This window comes from Onychomys torridus, chromosome 19 (genome assembly GCF_903995425.1).
Source record: "Onychomys torridus chromosome 19, mOncTor1.1, whole genome shotgun sequence".
In the NCBI taxonomy this organism is placed as follows: Eukaryota; Metazoa; Chordata; class Mammalia; order Rodentia; family Cricetidae; genus Onychomys; species Onychomys torridus.
The window spans coordinates 13,926,172-13,949,703 of NC_050461.1; the positions used below are offsets into that span (position 1 = coordinate 13,926,172).

Consider the following 23,532-nt stretch of genomic DNA (forward strand, 5'->3'; position numbering starts at 1 on the left):
CTTTGGTTTCCTGAACTTGTTGAGCTAAAACTGAAAGAATAAAGGTTGGCTTAAGCCAAATGGAATCTTAGAATAAAGTCTGATTTATTCCACGTGTAGCATTTTAAACCTCCCTTAGGAGCAAAAGTCTGCCTGTTTGTTTGTTTTTTCAGATCAAATACAGCATGCAACCGATCATTGAATACTGAATGTTAGAACATCACTAAGAGTAAATTTCTAATTTCTCATGGCACAAATAGTAAGAATTTGAGGTGAAAGATACGTATTAGCTTAATTTGATCATTTTACACAGCACTACAAAATCACATAATTGTTTCATATGTCTTAAGTATAAGTGACCAAAGTTTGCCAACATATGATGATGAGAAATAAATAAAAAAGAAAATATATAATGGAACACATTAGTACTAAGGCATTTCAATTCATTGGCTGAGGCTGAATCTTAGAAATACCAATGTTCCCATGGGGCATAATTCAATAGTTACTGGTGTAGGTCCATATTAGCTGTGTGGTGCTCTTGTAGTACCTGTGTGAGATTAATACCAACCCAGTGATTATGTCCTAGGAAGTTAGATTCAGAGAGCATGCTCAGACGGTTAGTTGAGACACCAGGAAGAATGAAGCAGGTTTTTATATTGGCTTCTTTCCTGCCTTGGAGAGAAGTGACTGACATTTAGACCTCAGACTTGCCTTCTGGAGTCATTCATTGCACAGTGAGGACCTGCTGGCCTGCCAGTGTTGTGCTGGGGGACGAGTGTCCTGGTAACTCAGACAGAAGAGATGATGGCCAAAACTGTGGCTGAGGGGACGATCCACATTGGTATTGGTAAAGAAAGGGCTATTTATTTAGGAAAGATCACCATTGAAATCACTAGACAGGAGAAAGTTGAGAAAACAGACCCTTATGACCACAAGGGGGAAATCACTCTGACTGGCCGATTCTCTATGCAGCTGAGTGTTCAGCAGAGCCTTCTCAACCATTTCCTCCTTGCTAAGCAAATACAATTGCAGATGAACCATTGCTGGTGTTGTTATAACTCTTTCTCCCATTTTCTGAATGGCGTTCAGGCCAGAGTCTCTGGTGTTCTGAGGGTACCCAGTTTAGTGTTACATTCTCTGGGTGGGAATGTGGGTCATCTGTCTGTTTATGACAGGCAATGCTGTGCAATTTGATCTCCTCTGAGCAGATGAAGACATTCTCCTGTCAAAGAGAGTTCTGGAACCATTATTGCATCTGTCCAGCACCAGCAGCTCTCAGTGCAGAGATGACACATGTGTCCTAATCTTATTTTATTTTATTTCCTGGGAGTTCTATGTACATACCTGGAGTCAGAGCAGCACTGGAGTTCTCTGGCATGGCTGTCCTTCCTTGATTTCCAGAGGGTGAGATGTTTGTAGAGTGTTCACAACCCCCCTTTTAAAGTACACTTTCTCAGGGGTTTGGAAATCTAAGGCTGAAGTGAAGCCCTCCACATTCCCTCTAAAGGACACAGCTTCCATGCTGGAGGCCAGCAGGGGGCGTACCCTCAGCAGCACACACACACACACACACACACACACACACACACACACACACACAGAGCTTCCACGCTGAAGGCCAGTGTGGGAGAGGTGCACACAGTAAAAGGAGTTTTTAAGAAAAGTTGCACATAGTGTAATTTTAATCCATTCCATTTTAAATACCACAATAAATTTAATTTTCACAATAAATTAAATAGCCATATTCAGTTTACAAAATAGAATTACTTAGTGTGAAACTGATATTTACATCATGTACAGTATGTACAGGACACTTCTCTTTGTTGACATACACATGGAAGTGAAAGGACTGGACTTGCCGGCTTGTGATTGGCCTGCTACAAATGACGCCATGGTCCAAACAAGGGAAACAGGAGTGCAAAATCACCACAGGAACTTTGGGACAATGTCAATTTTATGAGATAAGACATTCTTCTAAATAATAAGAAAATAGCATATTCTGTTTTCATGGCACCAATCCAGTATCTGGATTAAAAATCCAGCTTCACCTTAGGACAAAAAACCAAACCAAACCAAACCAAAAAAAAAAAAAACCGTAAAACTGAACCCTCTACTTCCTGAAGCTTTACAGCCATTGATACGTTTTCACACATTCATCTTTTGGCTTAAATCTATGAAAATGGCGGGTGACACATTCTGAATCAAAGGAAGACTAACTCTTGAGAATATCTGGAGTCACTTTCCCCCAGTCCCACCACCTCTTCTTCTCATTTGTAAATAGCTTAAAAGATGCAACTATGCAGGCAGCAACTTAATATTTATTTTTTGTAAAGTCTCAGTAGAAAAAAAATTGATCTTATATTTGGTCACACACTGCGTATGTACAAGTACTCATGGAGAAATGAATTTGGGGAGCTGTGTCTGAGAAAGTGCATATTTTAATTGAGAGGAGATGCCATGTGTCTCCAGGTACAACACATGGTGTTGCACAATGTATTATTTTAGGGCCAGTTCAATGTCCTCCCAGTGATCTGGTAAAATTTTTGATTAAAGGGGTGAAAGAATTTGCGCAATTTGGTAATGACGGAGGGGTCTACCTCTGGATGGATGCGCCCCTTGCTGCCCGCCAGGCACTTATTAAAGATAATGTTAAATCGCAAACAGTAAAACCCTCTGGTAGCATTGAAATATAAATTGTACTGACTTATCCTCGGAGGAAGGTTTAAGAACTTCTCCACGAGCTGTAACTCAGGCAGAGGCTCGGTGATGAGACGGTCTCCATCCACGACGTGGAACTGTTCAATCGGAAAGTACTTGAGCCAGCGCTCCAGATGTTTTGTGTAGATGCTGGTCCTAACCGCCTTGTATTTTGTGTTCACTTCACAGGTATTAGGGTCTATGGCTAGCTTCTCGAACTTATAGTATGTTTTGTTCTTCCTCTCTTTCCCCTCTAGCACCTGAGTGTAATCAGAAATCGCTCGTGTAGTCGGCTCCCTGACAATGATCAACAGCTTGATGGATGAGTTCATTTTGTAAATCCTTTCTGGAACCTCTTCTGTGATGAAATAGGCCGGGCTCTTTTCAATTGTGATTTGCTGAGGGTAGGAAAAAGGCATCTTTTTCCTGTACCACTCAATGCCCTTAGCATAGTTCTCATCATTGTCGAAGAAGTGGATCTCTTGAGAAGCTTTGACCACTGCAGGATGGAGGTTCAGCATCTCTAGTAGGGCCCTGGTGCCCCCTTTCCTCACCCCAATGATAATGGCTTTGGGGAGCTGCTGTACCAGGTCATGGAGGCGAACCTGCTCCTTGGAAGAGTTGCCTTTCCGGAACTCATGCAGCAGACCTCTCTTAAACTGCAGAGCTCGGAGTGGGAACTCAGCCTGACTGTGGGCGCCACCAAATCGGCTTTCAACAGGGCAAATGGGCTGGAGCCTGTAAGAAAAGAGAGAATTGTAAAAAACTCATTACCACTTAACTTATTGTTCTGCATCTGCACCCAGACTACATGCATAAATACAGCCACTGGGTCCCAGGCTGCTGCAATCCATAATGAACATATGTTTGGGAAATTTTATGTTAAACAACCCTGTATTCAGCGGAGCACACATAATTGATGGGATTTTTTTTTTTATTAGTGCTCCTTAAAATTTTTATTCACCAAGCACTTAATTGACTACGGCATGTACTTGTGCTCACAGTACAGGATAGGCAAGTGACACCCGCCATACTAATAGCTTTTTAACAGCCCACCAGTTAAAATCATTTAGAAAATCGGGAAGGAAGAAGATTATAATCTTCAGCTAGGGTGCTGAAGGGTAAAGAGGAGACCATTTATTTCAGGCATTGTGTGGTATTGTTTCTTTCTTTCTTTCTTTCTTTTTTCTTCGTTGGAAGCCTAGCACCATTCACATGGCACTTAAGCATTCTTGAGATATAATCTGAGAGGGGGCTCCAATCCCTGCCCTTGGCTCTTTGAATCTCCATCATGCAGAACTCCAGACTTGGTCCTTGCTGAACTTTTTATTCTGTGAGAACTTCTGCCCTGTGGCCTTGGGGGACAGGCAGAGGAGTGCTCTACTCAAGATTCTCTTTCCATTTCTATTTGAAAAGTTCAAGAGTATGCTTTCCTTTTGCTGATTTTAGGAACAATCCCAAGCATCAATGTTCTGTGTATGACCCACCACTCCTGCAACCAGAAATCTGAAAGAAAGACTTTGATGGGTCCAGAAACCCCAGATCCTCATCATCATGCACTTTAAGTCAGGAACTAGAGTTTATAAGATAAGGAATGCAATGGACAGAGGCAGGAAGGATGGACAACTATTTATCCTTTTCTGAGAGAGAAAGATGTGGTAATAGCCACAATGATATCACAACAGAATAACTACTTTAACATGGCCTCTGTATATAGTCAGACAATTGTGTTGCCTTTGTACATAATCTGATGATAAACTGAAAGTTCACTGTAATTAATAAGTCAACTTGGTTGACTTAGGAAGTCATTTCAGCCTTCTTGGTCAAAGTGGATAATACTAATCAAAATGGCTATTAAATTATTCCTTCCAGATGAAATTTTCTAGTGATGCCCGCATCTTGAAGTCTCTCTCCTTCTCTGTGGTAATGAGATAGTCTCTTGCTTCTCCAAGAGGCCCATTGCATCTCACAGCCATGCTCAACTGATTGTGTTGAACTTAGGGGAATGGTGTTGATTTGCTCTGTTTATGTAGGTCTCAACCACAATCTTTATTAATTTTTGTAACATTTATTCTGTGATTCTTGAAACAACTCACACTCATTTCAGAAAGTTGAAAACATTGGAAATCTATTGTAAAAACAGGGCTTACCACTGTTTTGGTTAGTGTTCCTTTTGTTGTGATAAAACACCCATGGCCAAAGGCAAACTTGGGGAGGAAAGGATTTATTTCAGCTTGCTGTCTCATATTACAGTTCATTGTGGTAGGAAATCAGGGTGGGAGCCCAAGGCAGGACCTTGGAGGCAGGAACTAAAGCAGAAGCCTCAGAGGAAAGCAACTCATTGGCTTGCACTCATAGCTTGCTCACTCTGCTTTCTTAGGACCAACTTCCCAGGAGTGGCACTGCCCACAATGGGCTGGGTCTTCCACATCAATAAGTAATCAAGAAAACACACCACAGGCTTGCCTACAGGCCAATCTGATGGAGGCATTTTCTCAGTTGAGAGTCCCTCATCCCAACAAAGTCTAGCTTGTGTCAAGTTCACAAAACAAAAGAAAGCAAATGAACCAGGACAACTACAGTTAATATTTTATGAGAGTGTGAATTGATAAGTTTATTGGGATTATTATGCTAGGGTTCTAATTGGATGTTACAAAGTTGTTGACAGATACCTTTTTGATTGTGTTTTTGATTGTGGCACCCATGAGGATATTATACAGTAGCCTTTTTCCCTACTTGGGTTCAGTCTTTGGAGCTAGCCCTAATTCACTGAGGTAGCTATCCATTGACAGACTTGTCTCCTAGGCATGTAGAATGGTGCTGGTTCTGTTTCTGTGCTTCTGTGAGCACTGCAGCAATGTCTCCTCAACCGTTTTTCTGTACAATTTCATTCTCTTGCCGGACCCCAGGAGAAAGCGTCAACAAGGGCATCTCTAGGAGTGACTGTACTGGGATGGAATTCCCTCTGTCTGGAAAGGGCTGCCTTCCTTCTGAACTTCCTCCTTCTCTCTACTTCCTACCCTAAGAGATTCAACTCTACAGGACAATTGCTTTGTGAACTTCCTAAGTCAAGAGAACATGTAACATTAGGAGAAAATGTCCCACTCCCCTGCTCCCCGAAGTGCAGTTCTAAGACTGCCAGACCCAAATCAGAATTTTAACATTGGAAGAGACAAGGGAAGTAACCTCAGCCTTCTGCCCAGAAAGCAGTCTCCAGTTACTAAGGGTAAGCCTAAAGAAGCATGTGTCATCTTCAGACATAGTCTGTTCAAAGCTTAAGTAAGGGATTGTGAGAAAGGCCACCAAATGATGGAATTTCTTGTACAAGCCATCCTGCCAATGAACTGAGAACACTAGAGATGGGAACTGCTATCCACTGGTTGACAAATATTCATAACTATAAGACCACTTGTTCAATAAAATGTCAATGATTGGCAACTAAAGGTGTTGGGAAGACTTCATATGAAAGTTCTGTTATTGACATAGGTCAAATGTTGTTGCCTCAAGGCTTTTCACTATTAAATGGTATGTCAAGAATAAACACTGGAATGCCAGCACTGAGTGATAAGCTCTCAGCTACGCCAGTCACAGTTACAAAGTGGGAGGAATTTTAAATCGAGAAACATCAAAAGGGGATTAATCTTTACCAGTTGAGATGGACACTGGCTGAAGCAAAGCAAAGACCATTGCTGTATTGTTTTGAAACATCTGAATGATAAGATACTGAGAAGAAAACAGAAGCTATTTTCACTTCAAAATGTGGATGTATTTCATTGATTTTGGGAACTGAATCCAGTCTATCGTCACAAGAATTAGTTTAAAAATAGCAGCTCCTTATTTCAGAAATTAAGTCCTCAGTATTTACCTGTCACCCCAACTATGGAACCATTAAGGTACATCTTAGGGACACTCAACTGTCATGATGGGGACTCTAGCAGATTCAGCACCTCTCAACAGCTTGTCTATTAAAAGCCAAACCCCAACTAATTTCCTCTTCATGGATTTTTCCAGTGCCTTCTGGGCAATCATTCTCTACGACAGCATCCTTGTTGGGTACCCAAAAGCCAGAGCTAATTAACAAAGTTAAAAATCCATGCCTGTAGCCATCTTTCCAGGGCAGGGGATTGCAAACTTGATGAGCTTCTTTACTGGTGCATATGTAATTGTCCACTCATAAATTTCAAAATGAAGAGACATAGTCCTATCTCTACCATGCCTTAATGGCTGAAAGTCAGCACCAGATACACACAGACCACATTGAGTTCTAGTCAGTGACAGTCTTTCTTATTTATTTATTTATTTATTTATTTATTTATTTATTTATTTATTTATAAAATTTATTTATTTATCTATCTATTTATCTATCTATCTATCTATCTATTTGTTTGTTTATTTTTAAGATCTCAGCTTTATGCCTTCTCTGAGAACAAGTGTCAGTGCTCACAGAATACAGATGGATTTGGATGAAGCATCTTGATTTGAGCTGTGTGGAACTTGTACCTTTGAGGCCTTAATGAGTCAAAATCAACAGCACAGAAATGTGTGTTTCTTGAAAGTCCTGAGGGACAAAAAACCAAATGGATCAACTTAAAGTTATAGCCCGAGGAAGTTTACCTCAGGGGATATGTAAGATTACATGAGCAGAGAGTAGATTTAACCACCTACCTATCCAAGCTCCCAACTCTGGCAACTAGATACAGCAGGCTCCCAAGGGCAAGGCTTCCCAGCACCAGGAGCTTCTGTCTCAGCCACACCTGCTGTTTGAATAGCATGGCCCTCCATCAACCTTCAGGACTGCCACGGCCTGAGAGCAGAGAGAAGATGCCTGTCAGCAGTTGTCGTAACACCAGCCAGAGGTGGAGACAGAGGATTAAGCAGCAAAGAGATCACACACCAACATTGGCAGGTTGCACAGTGTAACTGATTTTAGCAAAACTTACCTTTCTTTCTTTCTTTTTAAACCTGGCCCATGCTATATGATCAACTATTAATTCTGTGGGAGAATTATGCAGAATTATCAAGAATTTTTGAAGCGCATAAAAATTCACAGACAGATAGATAGAGTGTAGGTCATCCAAAGAATATTGAGAAAGTGAGCAGCCTGAGGCTTTATCAGTAAGGCAACAAATTGATAAACTTCAGATAAAATAATAGGATGAATGCTGAAATTCTGGCTTAGTAAATGGTCTTTTGGGGCATAACAGTAGTGTCCTTAGCTTATATCTTTTTGCTTGGTTTTGGTTATGAATGGAGCAAAAGGGTGGGATTCAAAGTGACTGCTTCCTGTGTTCATCAGTGGTGAGTGTCCAGCCTGCCTGTGTTTGAAGACACTGGCTCCAAGGACCTTTCTGATTGTCTTCCTGTCTCCTCCTAGTCCAGGATGCTAGAAACAGACTTTGACTAAGTGGTCCTACTGTGTGGCCTCCCAAAGCTCCCAGAGGAATGGAATAGATTGAGTTGCATCAGGCTTGCTTTTATCTCACCAAAGAAGTTTACCTGGAAGATTTGTCTTCTCATACATGAGAAGTGTACTGTAGTAAGGCTTACTTGTGCCATTATTACATTCTGGATATCTATATATATATTAAATTCTGGTTATATATATATAACCTCCCATTTCAGGCTTCTTATTGAAAATAAATCCAATCCCTTTTCAAGATAAGATTTGTTTGCTTCTTATTGAAACTGAAAATAGTAACCTGAGAAGATGGAAGAAGAGCTCTGGCTAGAAAACATCTCTCTGCAAAGGTGTCTTCACCATCTGTTATGTGAAGATTCCTGCCATACAGAACAGGAAGGCTGGGGTTGTCAGGCTGACCTCTACTTTCATTTATCAAAAGACTGCTGAGCACCAATATCATTTTCTACTATTAGAGTAGGTACAGAGAGATTTCAAAAATGTTCCAAAAGAGTTTCAGTCCTTAGGCAACTGATCATGTGATTAAAGAATCATGGAATGAGCAGAGAACACCATCCATGTCTCAATAATGTGTGAATAAATGTTGGGAAAGGCAATTTAAGGAAAACACCAGAGAATGTGGGCTCCATAAACATTCAGTTTTTATTTACTTAAGGAGACTGTAGGAAGTCATCCAAAGAAAGGCCATAAGAGCAGATAAAGGAGCATACCCATGTGGTTGGCTCTGTGCTAGATGCTACAGAGAATCATGAGCAATTAACCAGACACAATCCTTGCCCACTTGGGAGCTAGACTCTAGTGTAAAAGTCACATGGTAAGTCAACACAACTACACAGGATTAAAAGATACTTGCAAATTATATTAAATGTTACAAAGGAAAATCACAGGAGAAAAGAAATAGCAGGGAGTTTATGCTCTCCCTGCAGCAGGGAGGGTTGAATGCCACACTGAGGAGAGCAAAGAGGCAGGAGGCAAGTTGGGTGAGAGACAGAAGAACCATCATGTGTGGGAGCTGGGCTACAAAATGCTTAGCTCTTGTGAAAGGGAAGGTAGGTCAGGCCTGGCATAGGGGTTAAGGAGGGGAGGGGGAGAGGTATATGTTGGGGAATGGATGGTTGCACCTGTGGTTTTGATTTATCAGGGCTTGGCTTGGAGGCAACCGCATAGAGAAGAAAAAGAGGATAAAAAGAGGTTTTGTCAAGATGCTATGTCAGGAAATCCCAAAGGATGACAAAACCTGTGAAGTAGGTGGAGTTTCTTAGACAGGTAAGGGGAAGCTCACAGTTTTGTCTCACTTCCTCTGGCTACAAAACTGCCAGGTATCAGGAAAGCAGAGGCAGTACCCACGCATGTGATTCAGGACATTCCTGAAAGAACTACCGGCCTCTCTCTGGGATGATTCCCAAGTGCCTCAGAGGCACAGCCTCAAGCACAGAGCTTCAGCCTGTGCTCAAATGTGAGCACTGCTTGCTGCAAAATAGATGCACAGCCAGGTGGGAACTAGCAATGCGGTTCTGAGGTTAGACTCTGGTGCTATGGGATGTCTTTCTGTATGCTGTGAATATGTGTTGTTCTAAATGGTTAATAAATAAAGCTGCATTGGCCTATGTCAGGGCAGGATGGAGCCAGGTGGGAAAATACAAGAGAGACAGTGAGAGAAGAAAGGAGAGAGGGAGGAGATGCCAACCCACCATCCATGGAGCAACATGTAATGGGACACAGGTAAAGCCACGGAGCATGTGGCAATACATAGATTAATATTAATGAGTTAAGTTATACAAGCTAGCTAGGAAGAAGCCTGAGCCATAGGCCATACAATTTGTAATTAATATTAAGCCTCTGAGTGATTATTTTATAAATGGCTGCAGGATCCCAGGGGCCAGGTTCTACAGGAGAAACTTCTGGCTATACACTGGAATTTTCTTTCCTTAGCCACAAGATGGGACAGCTTGTGCCCCCCCCCCCCCCGACATGCTGTGGTTTGAGTGAGAAATGTCCTCCATAGGCACAAGCCTCTGGATACTTGGTCCTCAGCTGGTGGCACTGTTTGGGAAGGTTATGGAACATGTATGAGGTGGAGCCTTGTTGGAGGAAATATGTCACTCTGGCTTTGGGGTTTTATGGCCTAGTTCTACTTCCTGTGTTGCAATGTTTTCCCCATCTTGATGGTCTCTATCCCTCTGAAACTGTGAGCCTGAATAAATCCCTTTTTTACTTAAGTTACTTTTGGGCAACTGAGTTATGACAGTAACAGAAAAGTAAGGAAAGCATCGTGCCGAGTAAGAAGCAACACCCCTCTAAGGCTTATTGGCTTTCCTCACTAAAGGATTACACATCCTTTGTGCTTTAGTGTGAATGAATTATATGTCCATTCACTGAAAAACAGTGTGAGCTAAGGAGGACAGCTGTAAAGGGGACTGATGGGAAAAGTCCCATGGACTCAGTGGGAGTCACCAGCCTTCCACAGAGGACCAAGAGAGCAGGCTGTGGAAGCAGTTTGGCTTTCCCAGGTACTCACATGGTACTCACACCATCCTGCTCAAAAGTGTATGACAAAATGCTTTACCTACTGTCACAGCTCCTCACTCCACCTGTCTGTCTTCAAGTCCACTCCTCCTAACCTTTAAAATTCAGGATACATCCTGGATCCTCCAGGAAGCATTCTCCAGTGGAGTCTCCTGCCCATGGCCCTCCTTGAGTAACACTGCTCTCTCCTCCCTGCACTCAAACCACGCAGACATCTCTCTGTTCTTAAATACTTGACTGTTGTTAACCATTGGCCTCTCTGGGTTTTACCACCATGTCTCAGCAATGGGCTAAGCCAACTGGTGAAATTTACCATCATTGGGAAGTTAACTGAAAGGACTTGAGCCTGACAAGTCTGTTTTGCTGTCTGGGCCTGACAGAGATACCTTGGAGACACAGCCATCCCCATCCTCAGAGGGGCCAGGCCGATGGGTCTGCACTAAGCTTGCATTTGCAATTCCAGGTGAGAAAATCACCTCACATCATGTTGCTTTCTACTACTGTGTCTGGCCACCCTTGCCAGTGAATTTCTTCTCGACTTGTTCTGTCCAGACACTCAACCTTTCTCATACGCCTGCATTATTTTCTAACACATAGGTGCATTTTCTGTACTCTTTTCCTACGGGATTGCAGAGCCCAGTTAACCTTACTAATATAAGCTGTTTTGTCCCTGCCCTGTTTGAGGGTTGTTTACTGGATCAAGTCCAGCAGCCCAGGCCTTTCTTCCCAAGGGCTTAGGGTGATGGCCAGCATCATTCCCTTCCATGAGTTGTCTACACTCACCTGTGTGCACACTTAGTCACTTCCTTATCTCTCTCCATCCCTTAGCTCAATGCTCCTTTTAGTGTCCTCACTGGCCTGGAGCGTCACAGATTGTCTTCAGGAGGGCTGATCATGGGGGGGAAATTTCAACACAGTTCCTACCAGTTGGTAAGAATGGATGGGCTCCACTATGTTGACAATTAGAGGGCTAAGGAGGAATCTCTAGGCCTGGAAGTAGAGCTTGGAATGTATTTGCTCATGTGAGTGAGGTTGTGAAGTGGCCTCATGGTTGGACTCTGCTTAAGAATGGCAGGGAAGGAAGAGAAGGAAAAGCGAGAGAGAACGTGAAGGCTGCTGAGGAGGTGGTTCAGGTCTTACAGACTATAACATATTACATTTACTACTTGCCTGTGGGAAGGCTTATGCAAGCCTGTTTGCATTAGGCTGTTAAGCCTGACTGACTCTGAGGTTATTTTTTCTATGACCCCTGAGGATCTTCCAATCTCACCCTGGCTCCAAGCACCTCAACTCTAGACTCTGACTTCTGGACAAGCCCACGTTGTCATTTGGATTTTTCTCCATGGGGTGTGCTGATACTCCCAATCTATGTACCAGTTCAGGGTCCCTGTGTGCAAGATGCCTTAAAAGCATCTGCTAGGATTTTCTCTAGGCTTCTGTTTGATGAGCTGGCCTATTCCTTATACTGATTCCTCTCATGCTATATCTGGCCCATCACACCATTCAAACACTCTCGTGTCTGCTGTGATGGTGAGGGTGTCTGAATGTGACATCTCAGCTGCTGTGGGAGCTGCCAGTGACACAGTGCAGACACCACAGTCTAGGTGCCAGGAGTACTTGTGATCGTCTTGGTTTAGCTTTGCCATGGGATCTTTCTTAATTTCATTTTCCTTACCTGTAGAGTGAAGATGATAGTGTCTGTTTCACAGGGTTATCAGGACATGGACCCCAGGAGAGAACTTTGTAAGTGTCTTAGCACTTTACATAAAATGAATCTTAATTAAAGTCTTGAGGAGGCAAATCAATTAGTTCTTGCAATGCATTTTAAAAAGAAAAAGGATAAAGTAAGTATAGTTCTCATGAATAGTATAATTGGAATGTGAAAAACAAAGGCCCATTTTAAGCATAAATAATTTTTAATGGGATCTCCTATTAAATATTCAAATACAAATACTGAAGTTTCTATTCATGCAAAATGGTGGGCATGGACACATGTTCATGCACAGTCAATCTTGGTGAGCTAAACACTTTTTGAACTTTTGAGGGGTGGGGAGGTCTCACCAACATGTCCCAATGAGGGTCTTCAGGAGAAAGACAGTGACATCTTCTTCTACTTTATAGCCAGTAACAGGGATGATATGAGAACAGTCCTAGAATAAATTTTCCTCAATAAAAAAAGATACTGGATTATGAGTCAGGATAACTTTATGTTTTTGTATTCTGTGTTTTCCTATAGTATCACGAACTGTTCAAGAGTCCATAAAAGTTGGGGGTCTCAAAAATTAGGAGTTGTCCCTCTTAGTCTGGGAATATGACAAAGTGGTATAGATTCCATTTTTATGGGCAATGTTATTAAACTAGGTAGAGAGTTAAATATATATATATATATATATATATATATATATATATATAGAGAGAGAGAGAGAGAGAGAGAGAGAGAGTTTTTTGTTTTTTTTTTGAGACAGTGTTTCTCTGTGTAGCTTTGCACCTTTCCTGGAACTCACTCTGTAGACCAGGCTGGCCTCGAACTCACAGAGATCAGCCTGGCTCTGCCTCCCGAGTGCTGGGATTAAAGGCGTGCACCACCACCGCCCAGCAAGTTAATGATATTTTAATAATAGTTTATCAGAGCAGTTGTGATGGCTAATTTTGGTTGTCAGCTTGACTGGATCTGATTTTAACTAGGAGACAATGTTCTGGGCAGCTGTGGGAAGACATTTCCTGGAAAGATTGACAGATGGGGAAGGAAGATTTCCCCCTTTAGAGAAGGCAGTGCCTTCTGGGAGCAGTCCAGATAGGAAGGGGTCTGAGGGAAATGCAGGGCTGTTTTGCCTGCCTGCCTTCACTCCTGATGGTGAGTGCATCTACTTTGTCACTGCTGTTGCTGCCTTCACTAACACCGAACCCAGCTTCTTCAGCCTTCTGACTTTGACTAAAGGCAAGTGTCTCTCCAGGACTCCTCTAAACCATCAGCACCAGATTGAGCATCTGAGGCATCCAGCCCCATGGTTAGAGCAGCTCCCAGGACCCTGCTACCGATCTTCCTTGCCTTAAGGGCTGAGGGTTCTCAGCCGCTCTAGTGTGCAGACTGCCATTGTTGTGATACCCAACTTGTATTGTGCAAGCCAACTAATATGCTCCTTTTATAATCTACATTCATTCTAACAGTGACATTCCTCTAGAAAACTCTGGCTGACACCATGTTATATTGGCAACAGGTCATTTATAAAGATTTTTCAATGTTTGTAATGTATTTTTTATAGGCCTACGGTGATATTGAAGTCCTTACTTCTCTCTTGTTTTTAATCTCTCAGTATCTCATTTTGTGTGTCAAGAACTGCACAGTTACAGTTTCTCCCAACCAGTAACACTTCCACAGACATGGTGTATTAGCTGAACACCGCTGAGTATCTACAGGAGAGTACGTGGCCAGAAATGACAAGCTGCAGAGACATCTGGCCATTTCAGTAAAACAGCACTCAGCAAAGAAAGACAATTCCCAAGCTGCACCAAAGATATGAGGGGATTCAGAAATAATAATGATACAGATATGTTCAAGTATTGCTCAAAGGCTTGTAGACATGGGTCCCTCAAGCCCCTGGTCTCAGTAACAACAATAATGGGAATAATAGCAACAGATTTCATTAAAACAGCTGAATTTCTACAGCAGACTTACTATTGAAAAAATCTTAGCCCTCTTTTGAGTACCAGCTCAGTCGTCTGGGATGACTGGAAACAGGCTTCAAGAGGCAGAAGCTCTTGTGTGTCTATGGACACCAGTCTCTGTTCTGTTCACATTTATTGACTGTTGTAATGCAACAGACTTGTAAAGTACAAGCTGTTTTATTTTATTTTTTGGTTGGATAATGAGGAACAGAGAGACGTACATATTACTTACCCAGGGGCGTGTGCTAGCACATGCAAAGGGAGAATTTAAATTCAGAGTTCTGTGACCTCAAAGGACAGGGCTCCTTGACTGTGACACCGCTTAGCTCTCCAGATGCTCACCTGGGAGACTCTTGGAAAACACTTACTCACTGATGGGCCAGTGCAGACAAAAAAGAATTCCCCCTAGTAATAATATAAGTTGTCCTTGAAACTTGAGGTAGAAGATGAAGAGGTGGAAACAACAGAGAAGGAAAAGTTTCTATGGAAAAGAGAACCAGAAAGGGAAACAGTTGTGTGGCTTCAACCCTATTAAAGAAGGAGGAACGTTGGTAAGCTACAGCAATCAGTTTAAAGGGGGAGGAATGCTGGTGAGCAAGAGCAGTCAAATCAATGGAAGAGAGCACTTCACAGCTGTTAGCCCCCCTCTCTTTCACCACTCAGAATGCAGACTCCCCAGACTGTGAGACACTCACTTGCTCTCCACCTTGTCCCCGTGAAAGATTTTATAGTTGACGAAAATACTGGTTTTGACTGCCATCTGTCACTGACTCAAGCTGTCACGGGCTGGCGTCCAGAAGACCCTAGTGAAATCTGCTGAGTACTTTATATCATCACCGTGTCCCATTGTGGCCCCCTTCCAGCCCTTCCCCTGAGTACTGTAGTCCATGGCTCTCCATCTGCCCACCAGCTTGTCCTAGAGGAAGCCTTGGAGTGCAGCAGCCTTGGTCTTTAGCTCAGCACACTTGGTCTCATCTTCAGTACACTGTCATTTATGATGGCTGTGGCTCGGGTCGCTGTCTCTCTTAAACTAACCATTATGGGCTCCTAAGTGGCCGCCTCCTATTAGTTTTGTCTCTGTCTCAATTTATTCTCCATTTTGATGCCAGATGGACCTTTGGAAATGGAAACCTGATCTCGTTGCCTCCAGGCTTACTACTCTTTAATGGGTCCCCCTCAGTGAGGAGGTTTGAAAGGGTCCTTTACCCCTTTCCACCTCACCCCATCCCCCAAATCTACGCTTGGTAACTTCAGTACAAAGAACAGCTTGCCATTCTTCTGAATTGGGGGTGGTTCGTATGGTTTCCACACCTTTCTTTTGAGATTCTTACAGCCCCTAAACTGTAACTCAGACCTCTGTGAGGAGAGCATGAGCTTTCACTTCCCTGCTAATGCTCCCTCTGTCTTTGTCTCCCCTAGGAGTCTCTCTGGTAATCTAGGGATGGCTGAGATGGTTTTCCATGTGTCACGACAGCATCCACCACAGGATTCTACTTAACCCCAAACGGCTGACTCGTGTGTCCTTCTGTAACATCAGTGTCGTCAGATTAAGAGTGTGTCTTTCCATTATTGAATTATCACCAGCACTTAGGGTCGCAGATGCTCAGCAAACAATTGCTGAATAATCAAATCAGTCAGATGGGATGGACTTTAATATCCTGAAAGCTGTGACACCTGGATGCCACCTGTCTTTAACTGAATTGGAACACTTTATCTTTGCACAGTCCTTGCAGGCTCATCAAGTGCTGTGTGTCTGAAAGTGACCTCATTTTCCTGCCATTTGGAGAAAACCTGGGTACTTACACATCCTTTGTCCGGATGGTTGTTAACATTTTGGTGTTTATTTGCCTTATGGCCCTCTTCTGGCTATGTAACCACATAGTAATTTTACTGAGTCATTTGAAAGTAAGTGGCAGATGCCAGCCTTGCAGCATCAGAAGGCCCTATAGGATGGTCCGCAGACCTGGGATGGAGGGAGGGCAGTGGCATTTGTGTCTCAGAGGCTTGGGAGGTGATGCGGTCTGGTCAGAGCTTCAAACTACCCATCTGATCGTAAGCTGCCAGCCTTAGGCTTCCCACAGCACCGCTCTGCCTTTCAGGGAAAGTTGCAAGCTTTATAGATCCGACTAGTAGAAACTGATGTAGCCCCACCTACCCCTAAGTTCAATATGTGGAGTTTGATGAGCTGTGTAACAAAAACAAATGAAACAAACCAACAAAGAAGGAAGAACGAAGCCAGACTGACTGCAGGAGGCAGAGAAAGTGTCCCACGGGAGTTCACGTCACGTGTACCTTACCCCCATTCTAAATGTCTTTAAAGAGAGAAAGCCGAGAAAGCAGTTTGTTATCCTAAGATGGGTGGTGGAGGCTGGGTAATGCCCACCCATTGACGTGCTGCAACTGCTCTTATTGTAAGCCGGTTGCTGTGTGTGTGTGTATGTATGTATGTGTCTGTCTGTGTCTCTGTGTGTATGTCTGTGTCCATGTGTACTTATGTCTCTGTGTGTGTCTGTATGTGTCTTTGTCTATGTCTCTGTGTGTCTGTATTTGTCTTTCTCTGTGTGTGTGTCTATGTTTGTCTTTGTCTCTCTCTCTCTCTGTGTTTGTCTGTGTCTGTGTGTGTATGTATGTCTGTATGTGTGTTGGTATCTCTGTCTGTGTGTGTATTTGTATCTGTGTGTGTGTGTGTGTGTCTGTCTGTCTGTATGTATGTATGTATATGTTTGCATCTCTGAGTGTATTTGTATCTGTGTGTGTGTGTGTGTGTGTGTGTGTGTGTGTGTGTCTGTGTGTCTGTGCGCATGCAGGTCAGATACAAACGTTGGGTGTCTCAGCTATTCCAAATGTTATTTTTCTTGGACAAGGTCCCTCACTAAACATGGAACTCACTGATTCAGCTTGACTAGCAGGCCGGAAAGCCCTAGGCATCCTCCTGTTTCTGCCTCCTCAGCGCTGAGATTATAGGTGTGTTTTGCTCTATTTGGCTTTTTTACTTGGTGCCCAAGAACAAACTTGGGTCTTCATGCTTGAGCACTTTGCTGACATAGCCCTATTACCTGCTCCTTAAAGCCATTATTAAAAAATTAGATTATAGCCTGGTGAGATGGCATACAGCTGTGACCTTAGCTCCCACAAGACAGAGGCAGGGGGACTGGCAATTAAAGTCCAGCCTAGGCTACATATATTTAAAATTAAATAAATTGTAGAAGGCAATACACACTAAAATCTCATCGTTACCTGATTATCTTGGTGTATCTCACAACTATGTGTACTTTTAAGGTTAAGCCAATTGCTCTGTATGGTGGGAATGCTGTACATCTCTCTCCAATCCCTCATCCAGTAAATTTATCTTCACAGCATTAAATTCCATATTAGTCCATTAATGTTTGTAGCTTAAAGGTAGCAACAAAGGGGTGGTTCTTGCAATAGAGACTTGTAGATACTCAAGCTGTCCACCCTCACTGAGGTCAGCTTGAGAATTTCCCAGCGAATACTACTTCTGTCTTTTATTACTTAGGTCTGAAGACCTGATTTCCAAACATGTAGGGTGGTATGACATTGTGTGAAAATGAGGCTGGGTTGCCATCTCTTCCCTCCCTTCTTTACCCATGTCCCCATTCTCCTGACTTTCTTGTAGACTCACTTTCATTTCCAAGTCTCTGTGACCCTTTCCTTCTGTCCCTGTGGTCCTTCATCCCTGTCTTTCTCTGCCTCTTTCCATTTCCCCCTACATTGACACTAAGTGTGTTTTCTAAATAAAGAGGTCAAAGACCATGAAGAAAGATAGTTTTTAAGTAACATTTATAGCAAAATACAGTATTGATGAATGCATTATAAGACCTGTATTTAATAAAACTATAATATAATCTACAGTTAGTTTGCATGCAAAATGATACTAAATCTATTTATAATATAGCAGGCTAATATTTCTTAAATTGAAATATTCAATTTAGTATTGTTAATATGCTTCAAAACTGGGGACATAGCTCATCGGATAAGAGTGCTTACTGATAGTTTAGAGGACCTAGGTTTGGTTTCTAGCACCAACAGGGTGGCTCACTTCTATCTCTAACTCTAGCTCCAGGGCATTTGCTACCCTCTTCTGGCCTCCACAGGCACCAGGTGTGCATACAATGCACATACATACATGAAAGGAAACATCCATACACCCATAAAAATACAAAATAACAACAAAAAACCCAAAACCACGAAGAAATCCTTCCTCACACCTTTTCTTTCTTTCTTTCTTTCTTTCTTTCTTTCTTTCTTTCTTTCTCTCTTTCTTTCTTTCTTTCTTTTTTTCTATTACCAGGAACACCTTTCACTGAATACCAGATCTCCCCTGAGAACTGGGAGAAATTCCATCAAATATTGATCTAGGATAACCTCTTATGTTTCCAGTCATCAGGAAGCATCTACTGAGTACCTACTATGTGTCAGGCACTGCAGCTGATCAATGGGTAAAGTGCTTGCTCCATAAGCATGAGGAAGTCCAGCTCTCCAGCATCCACATGTGTGCTATCTGTGTGTAAAAACCACTCTGCAAAATCAGTCTAGTGCTGGGGATGCAAAGCCAGGCAGATTCCAGGGGCTTGATGGCCAGCAAGTTCATCCTAAACAGTGAGCTGTAGGTTAAGTGAGAAAACTGTGCTCTTTGTATGTACCTGCACATACAAGTGCACTCACATGTGGACCCACGCTTCTCCCCGAGAATCAGAGAATAAAAGATTGCTGTATTCTTCCTCTCCAAGAGTTGACCTTGCCACAAATTATCAGGGGAATTACTATGAGAGAAGAGGGACGTATCTATTACATAAATAAGAAACCAGAGGAAGCTATCTCTGGAATTGCTGTTTTATTCAAGAAAAACAAAACAAAACAAAACAAAACAAAACCATCCAGAAAGCTGGAGCTGTACCATCCACTTCCTGTGTGATTTTGAGTAAGTCACTTCACTCCCTTACCCTTTCTGATTTTTCACTTAAGAAACACAGGACTTGGAAAAGAGGGTCACATTCAGCACTTGCTTCTCCGCTGAAAATTCTTTGATTTCAAGGGATTTTATCAGCTTCGCTTGAACCGCCTGTTCCCATAATGAGACCGGGATCCACTAGAATGTTAACAACTGCAAAGCGAGGGTGGACTTCGTGCCTGAGGTCATTTTCAATTCTTAATATCTTATTACTCCTCAGTTTTAAACAGAAGTAGCCTCGTTAGAGATGGCTCCACCACATCACACTGCCTATTACTGGGGGAAGTAATCATCTGCTCCTAAGCTGGGGTGGGGTGGGGGAGGTCTCTCTTTGAAAAGATACCGACACTTGAGAAAGATCGCTGATTAGCTTTCAATTTGTCCTGCTGTCAGGAGCCCACTGGAAGCACATTCTGAGGAAATTAACTGAGGGCAGTTAGGAAAGGCTGTCATAAAGAATTTGCTTTTATTCTATTGTGAAAATCAAGAGTGCAGCAATGACAAGAAATGCGTGCTTCACAGCACCAGAGCAGCCCGGGGGTTGGGGGCGGGGCTGTGTTTGGCTTCACGGCCATGTGCAGGTCCCTGTGGGTGCCCATGGGTAATAGCTGAAGCAGAAAATGTCTCAGTGAGGATGCTCATAGTTGTCCTATCAAATGGTCAAGGGGACTTCCAGCTCTTTCTTCAGTTAACCACGAAGGGGTCAAAGTTAGACATGAAACGGAAAAAAAAGATTTCCGCCATAACACAGACTGCGGTGAGTTAGTGCTGTACTGTGTGAAGGGTTCTGAGCCTCTGCCGACTTCTCAAATGGTTCTCAATTCCATTCACCGTCTGATAAGGCACATCCATTATTTATCACATTTCCCAACATTGTGTTCCCGTGTGTTGTCTGCGGGCTCTGTCTGCAGCAGGATACTCAGGTTGCATCTGTAATGACCAAGCTGAAAGGGGCCAGTGACTTGTGCAGGCATCTCATTTAGTAGAAAGGTGGGAAACGGAATTCCATCTTGGCCTGGAATCCCCATTGCTCTCAATCTCAGGGGTTCACTGACATACGCAATGGATGTCTGTGTCACCTTTAAAGCTGCATTATTATTATTATTATTATTATTATTATTATTATTATTATTTGGTTTTTCGAGAGTAGCTTTGCACCTTTCCTGGAACTTGCTCTGTAGATCAGGCTGGCCTTGAACTCACAAAGGTCCGCCTGCCTCTGCCTTCCGAGTGCTGGGATTAAAGGCGTGTGCCACCACCACCCGGCTAAAGCTGCATTTTGCTGGACTTTCACAACAAAGAAATGATGGACATAAGACCTCACATTTTTCATCCTGTAGATGAAGTAGCCCAGGCTGGCTTGAGTGTAGCACTCATGTCCACACAGCTAATACCTAGCAGAGCTCACACAACAATATGGCTATTTTTACGATTAGTTTCAGAGCTGGCAAAACAAATCATTTTTCTATGAAGATTTGGTTTTAATTTTTAATTCTGGGACTTAGACACCTATTAGTGCAAATTTAATCCTGGGATAATGTAAGCTTTGAGAGAGCACTACAATAAATTTTATTAACATATGGAGCTTAGAAAAGATGAAAGACATGTAAACTAATTTTGAATTATCAAATGTTGTGTGTTTTTCTTCTTCTTCTTCTTCTTCTTCTTCTTCTCCTCCTCCTCCTTCTTCTCCTCCTCCTCCTCCTCCTCCTCCCCCTCCTCCTCCTCCCCCTCCTCCTCCTCCCCCTCCTCCTCCTCCTCCCCTCCTCCTCCTCCTCCTCCTCCTCCCCCTCCTCCTCCTCCTCCCCCTCCTCCTCCTCCTCCCCCTCCTCCCCCTCCTCCTCCTCCTCCTCCCTCTCGCTCTCGCTCTCTGGCTGCATTAGCTGTTTCTTTCAGAAAGATATCCTCATGGAATGAGAAGGATTATAATACACCACTGAGCACCGCAAAAGAAATAAACCAGTTAAGTGAATAAATAGAATGAGATCTGTGAGGTCAGAGCACTAATTTCCCCTCCCAACTAATACAGCTTTGTCCGGTTTTAATTTTGGACTAACTTTGTAAGTTTTCCTAAGTTAGGTATTATTATTTTAGCTAATAATCATTCAGACTTTTCACATTTACTAATACTGCCTCTCCCTGTGATGCTTTCCATTCTACTGTCATTAGGTTCACTGGGATACGGTCCACAGGGAGTGCACCCTCCCAAAGGTGCGGTTGGATAGGTTTTAATATATTCACGGAAATGGAGCTGTGTGGTCCTCACAACACTCAGTTTAGACACTTCCACTTCTCCAGGAAAGACCCTGTACCCCTCGGCTGTCCAGCCATCCCTGTCTCCTGCTCCCAGGCAACAGTGGCCTGCTGTTGCTATCACTATTCTGCCCTGTACCGAAACCCTTCCATTTTCCCTCTGCCAGAAGTTTCCACCTGAGCCCTTCTACTTCTTGTCCAACAAACAAAGGCTTTGCCATTGAAATCAAATGCAAAACCATTTTGCTAAATTTCTTTCCTCTCCCTCTTAATCCATAGGACTTTGGATAGTCTTTAATTCCTGAAGGTTTTGTTAGCTGTTGAGAATTACAGGGAGAGGAAAAGAGTAGTTTAAAAGAAGAAAGACCCGGCGAAGTTTTACTCCTTAGGAAATTAGTCTTTGTGTTACTTCAGCACAGATTGGATGTTAAGATGGTTTATAGTCAGTGAAAATGTGTTAAACTGGTAAGGAACCTGGAATGTGAGGAGGAGTTCACGGAGACAGTGCCCAGGAGGCAAGCTCTCACTCACCGAGTATCAAGCACAAAGCTGGATTACTGCCAAAGGCAATGAAGATTTTTTTTTTTTTTAACTACAACACAGGGCAGAGGGATTGCAGTATTCCAATTGTGTAGAGGCGACTGAATGTTTTAAGGAGAAAACTAGGAATGTGTGATGTCAAGCAGGCTGGTATTCCAGCAGTCAGGGAGTGGAGAATGGCAGAGAGAAGGGGGTGCTCAGAGTGATTTGTCTGGCTGGCTTTATTAATATCATCTATCCTAAGGATAAACACGCTTCTCATATATTCAGGATGGAAAGTAGATTTGTAAATTGGAGAAGAAATCCATAGAAATTAGGCCCTTGCCTTGCCTCTTAAGTAAGGAGAGAGAGAGCGAGAAGGAGGGAAGGAAAGAAAAACTTGCTACAGATCCCTCCCTGAGGTTCACATTTGAGACAGCTCCAGGTACTTGAGGAGACACTTGAGTGGTAGAAGATTCCTGTCTTGAAGGAGCAGAGAGAGGATCTAGCATTGCAAATTTCCTGAAATAACCACTCAAAGTCAAAGTCGGGGCTCAGGGGTCTACTGTCAGTCAGAACCTCCTTTGGAGGCATCCAGCTGTCTCAGACAGGCATTTTAAACAAGGCTTATGTCATTCCGAGATGAGGGCTTCAGCTAGGAGAAGCATGCCAGATTGAAGTAATAGCTGTTCAGTGTCCTGTGCCCCAATCCTCTATTTGAAAACTCAGGGGTCTGGTCTTTCGTGTGCTTGTGTTGTGGTCTGTGACTTCACACACAGCCACCTTCTTGTTTGTGATTTGTCTAGATTCTTATTTTGTCAAGAACTGCATTGTTTGCGTTCTTTGACCCCAGGGTTCAACTTTAGTCCTCAATGCTGATACCAATTGGTAGGTCACAAAATGCCCCTCCCCTCCCCACCCCGCACTGCCTCTGCCACGCCCCCCTACACCCCACCAATGGCTTTGCTGTGGACTAGTTCTAAGGGGAAGCTGGGCCAAACCAGGCTGGATTCTTCTCAAGTGAATAATAGAAGGACTCTTTTCTGGTGACCAGAATCCTAAGCTCAGCTTTCCTCAGGAATCTCCTGAGGCAGCTTTCCGTTTGTGGGAAGAGCCACTGCTTCCCTTATCTAACCCCAACAGCCAACATCTCTGGCAAAGGGCATTTAGTTCCCAATTAACCAGAGCAGCCTATGGCAGGCAGTTCCAAGTTCCCATACCACTTCCGGCCCCCACCTTCCCTACAAAGCTGACAAGGCTTCTTCTGTCCAGTGCTGTTTTCTTTAAAAAGTCCCCCAGTAACTCTTTCTGCTCACGGAAGTGGTCTGGTTTGCTGGTTTTAGTGTGCCTCACTCAGATTTTCTTCTGTCAGTTGTTGTAGACCGTGATCATCGGGGGTCACGTGGGGGGCAAGAAGAGGCCCAGGACATCTGTATCAACAACCCAGGAGCTGGAGCCACAGGCAGTTGTAAGCTGACTGAAGAAGGTGCTGGGAACCGAA

General features: G+C 43.2%; 1 protein-coding gene across 3 annotated transcripts in view; it reads right to left on the minus strand.

Annotated features, from left to right (window-relative positions):
- Positions 1-1,638: 1,638 nt before the first annotated feature.
- Hs3st5 (heparan sulfate-glucosamine 3-sulfotransferase 5) overlaps positions 1,639-23,532 on the minus strand; it is a 283,395-nt gene continuing 261,501 nt past the window's right edge. For all 3 annotated transcript variants that reach the window (XM_036169332.1, XM_036169333.1, XM_036169334.1), the window contains 2 exons: positions 7,342-7,480; positions 1,639-3,414 (listed from right to left, as the gene is read on the minus strand). In XM_036169332.1, the coding sequence (XP_036025225.1) occupies positions 2,481-3,414; positions 7,342-7,448 (1,041 nt within the window). In that variant the 5' untranslated portion in view covers positions 7,449-7,480 and the 3' untranslated portion in view covers positions 1,639-2,480. The remainder of the gene's footprint in view (positions 3,415-7,341; positions 7,481-23,532) is intronic.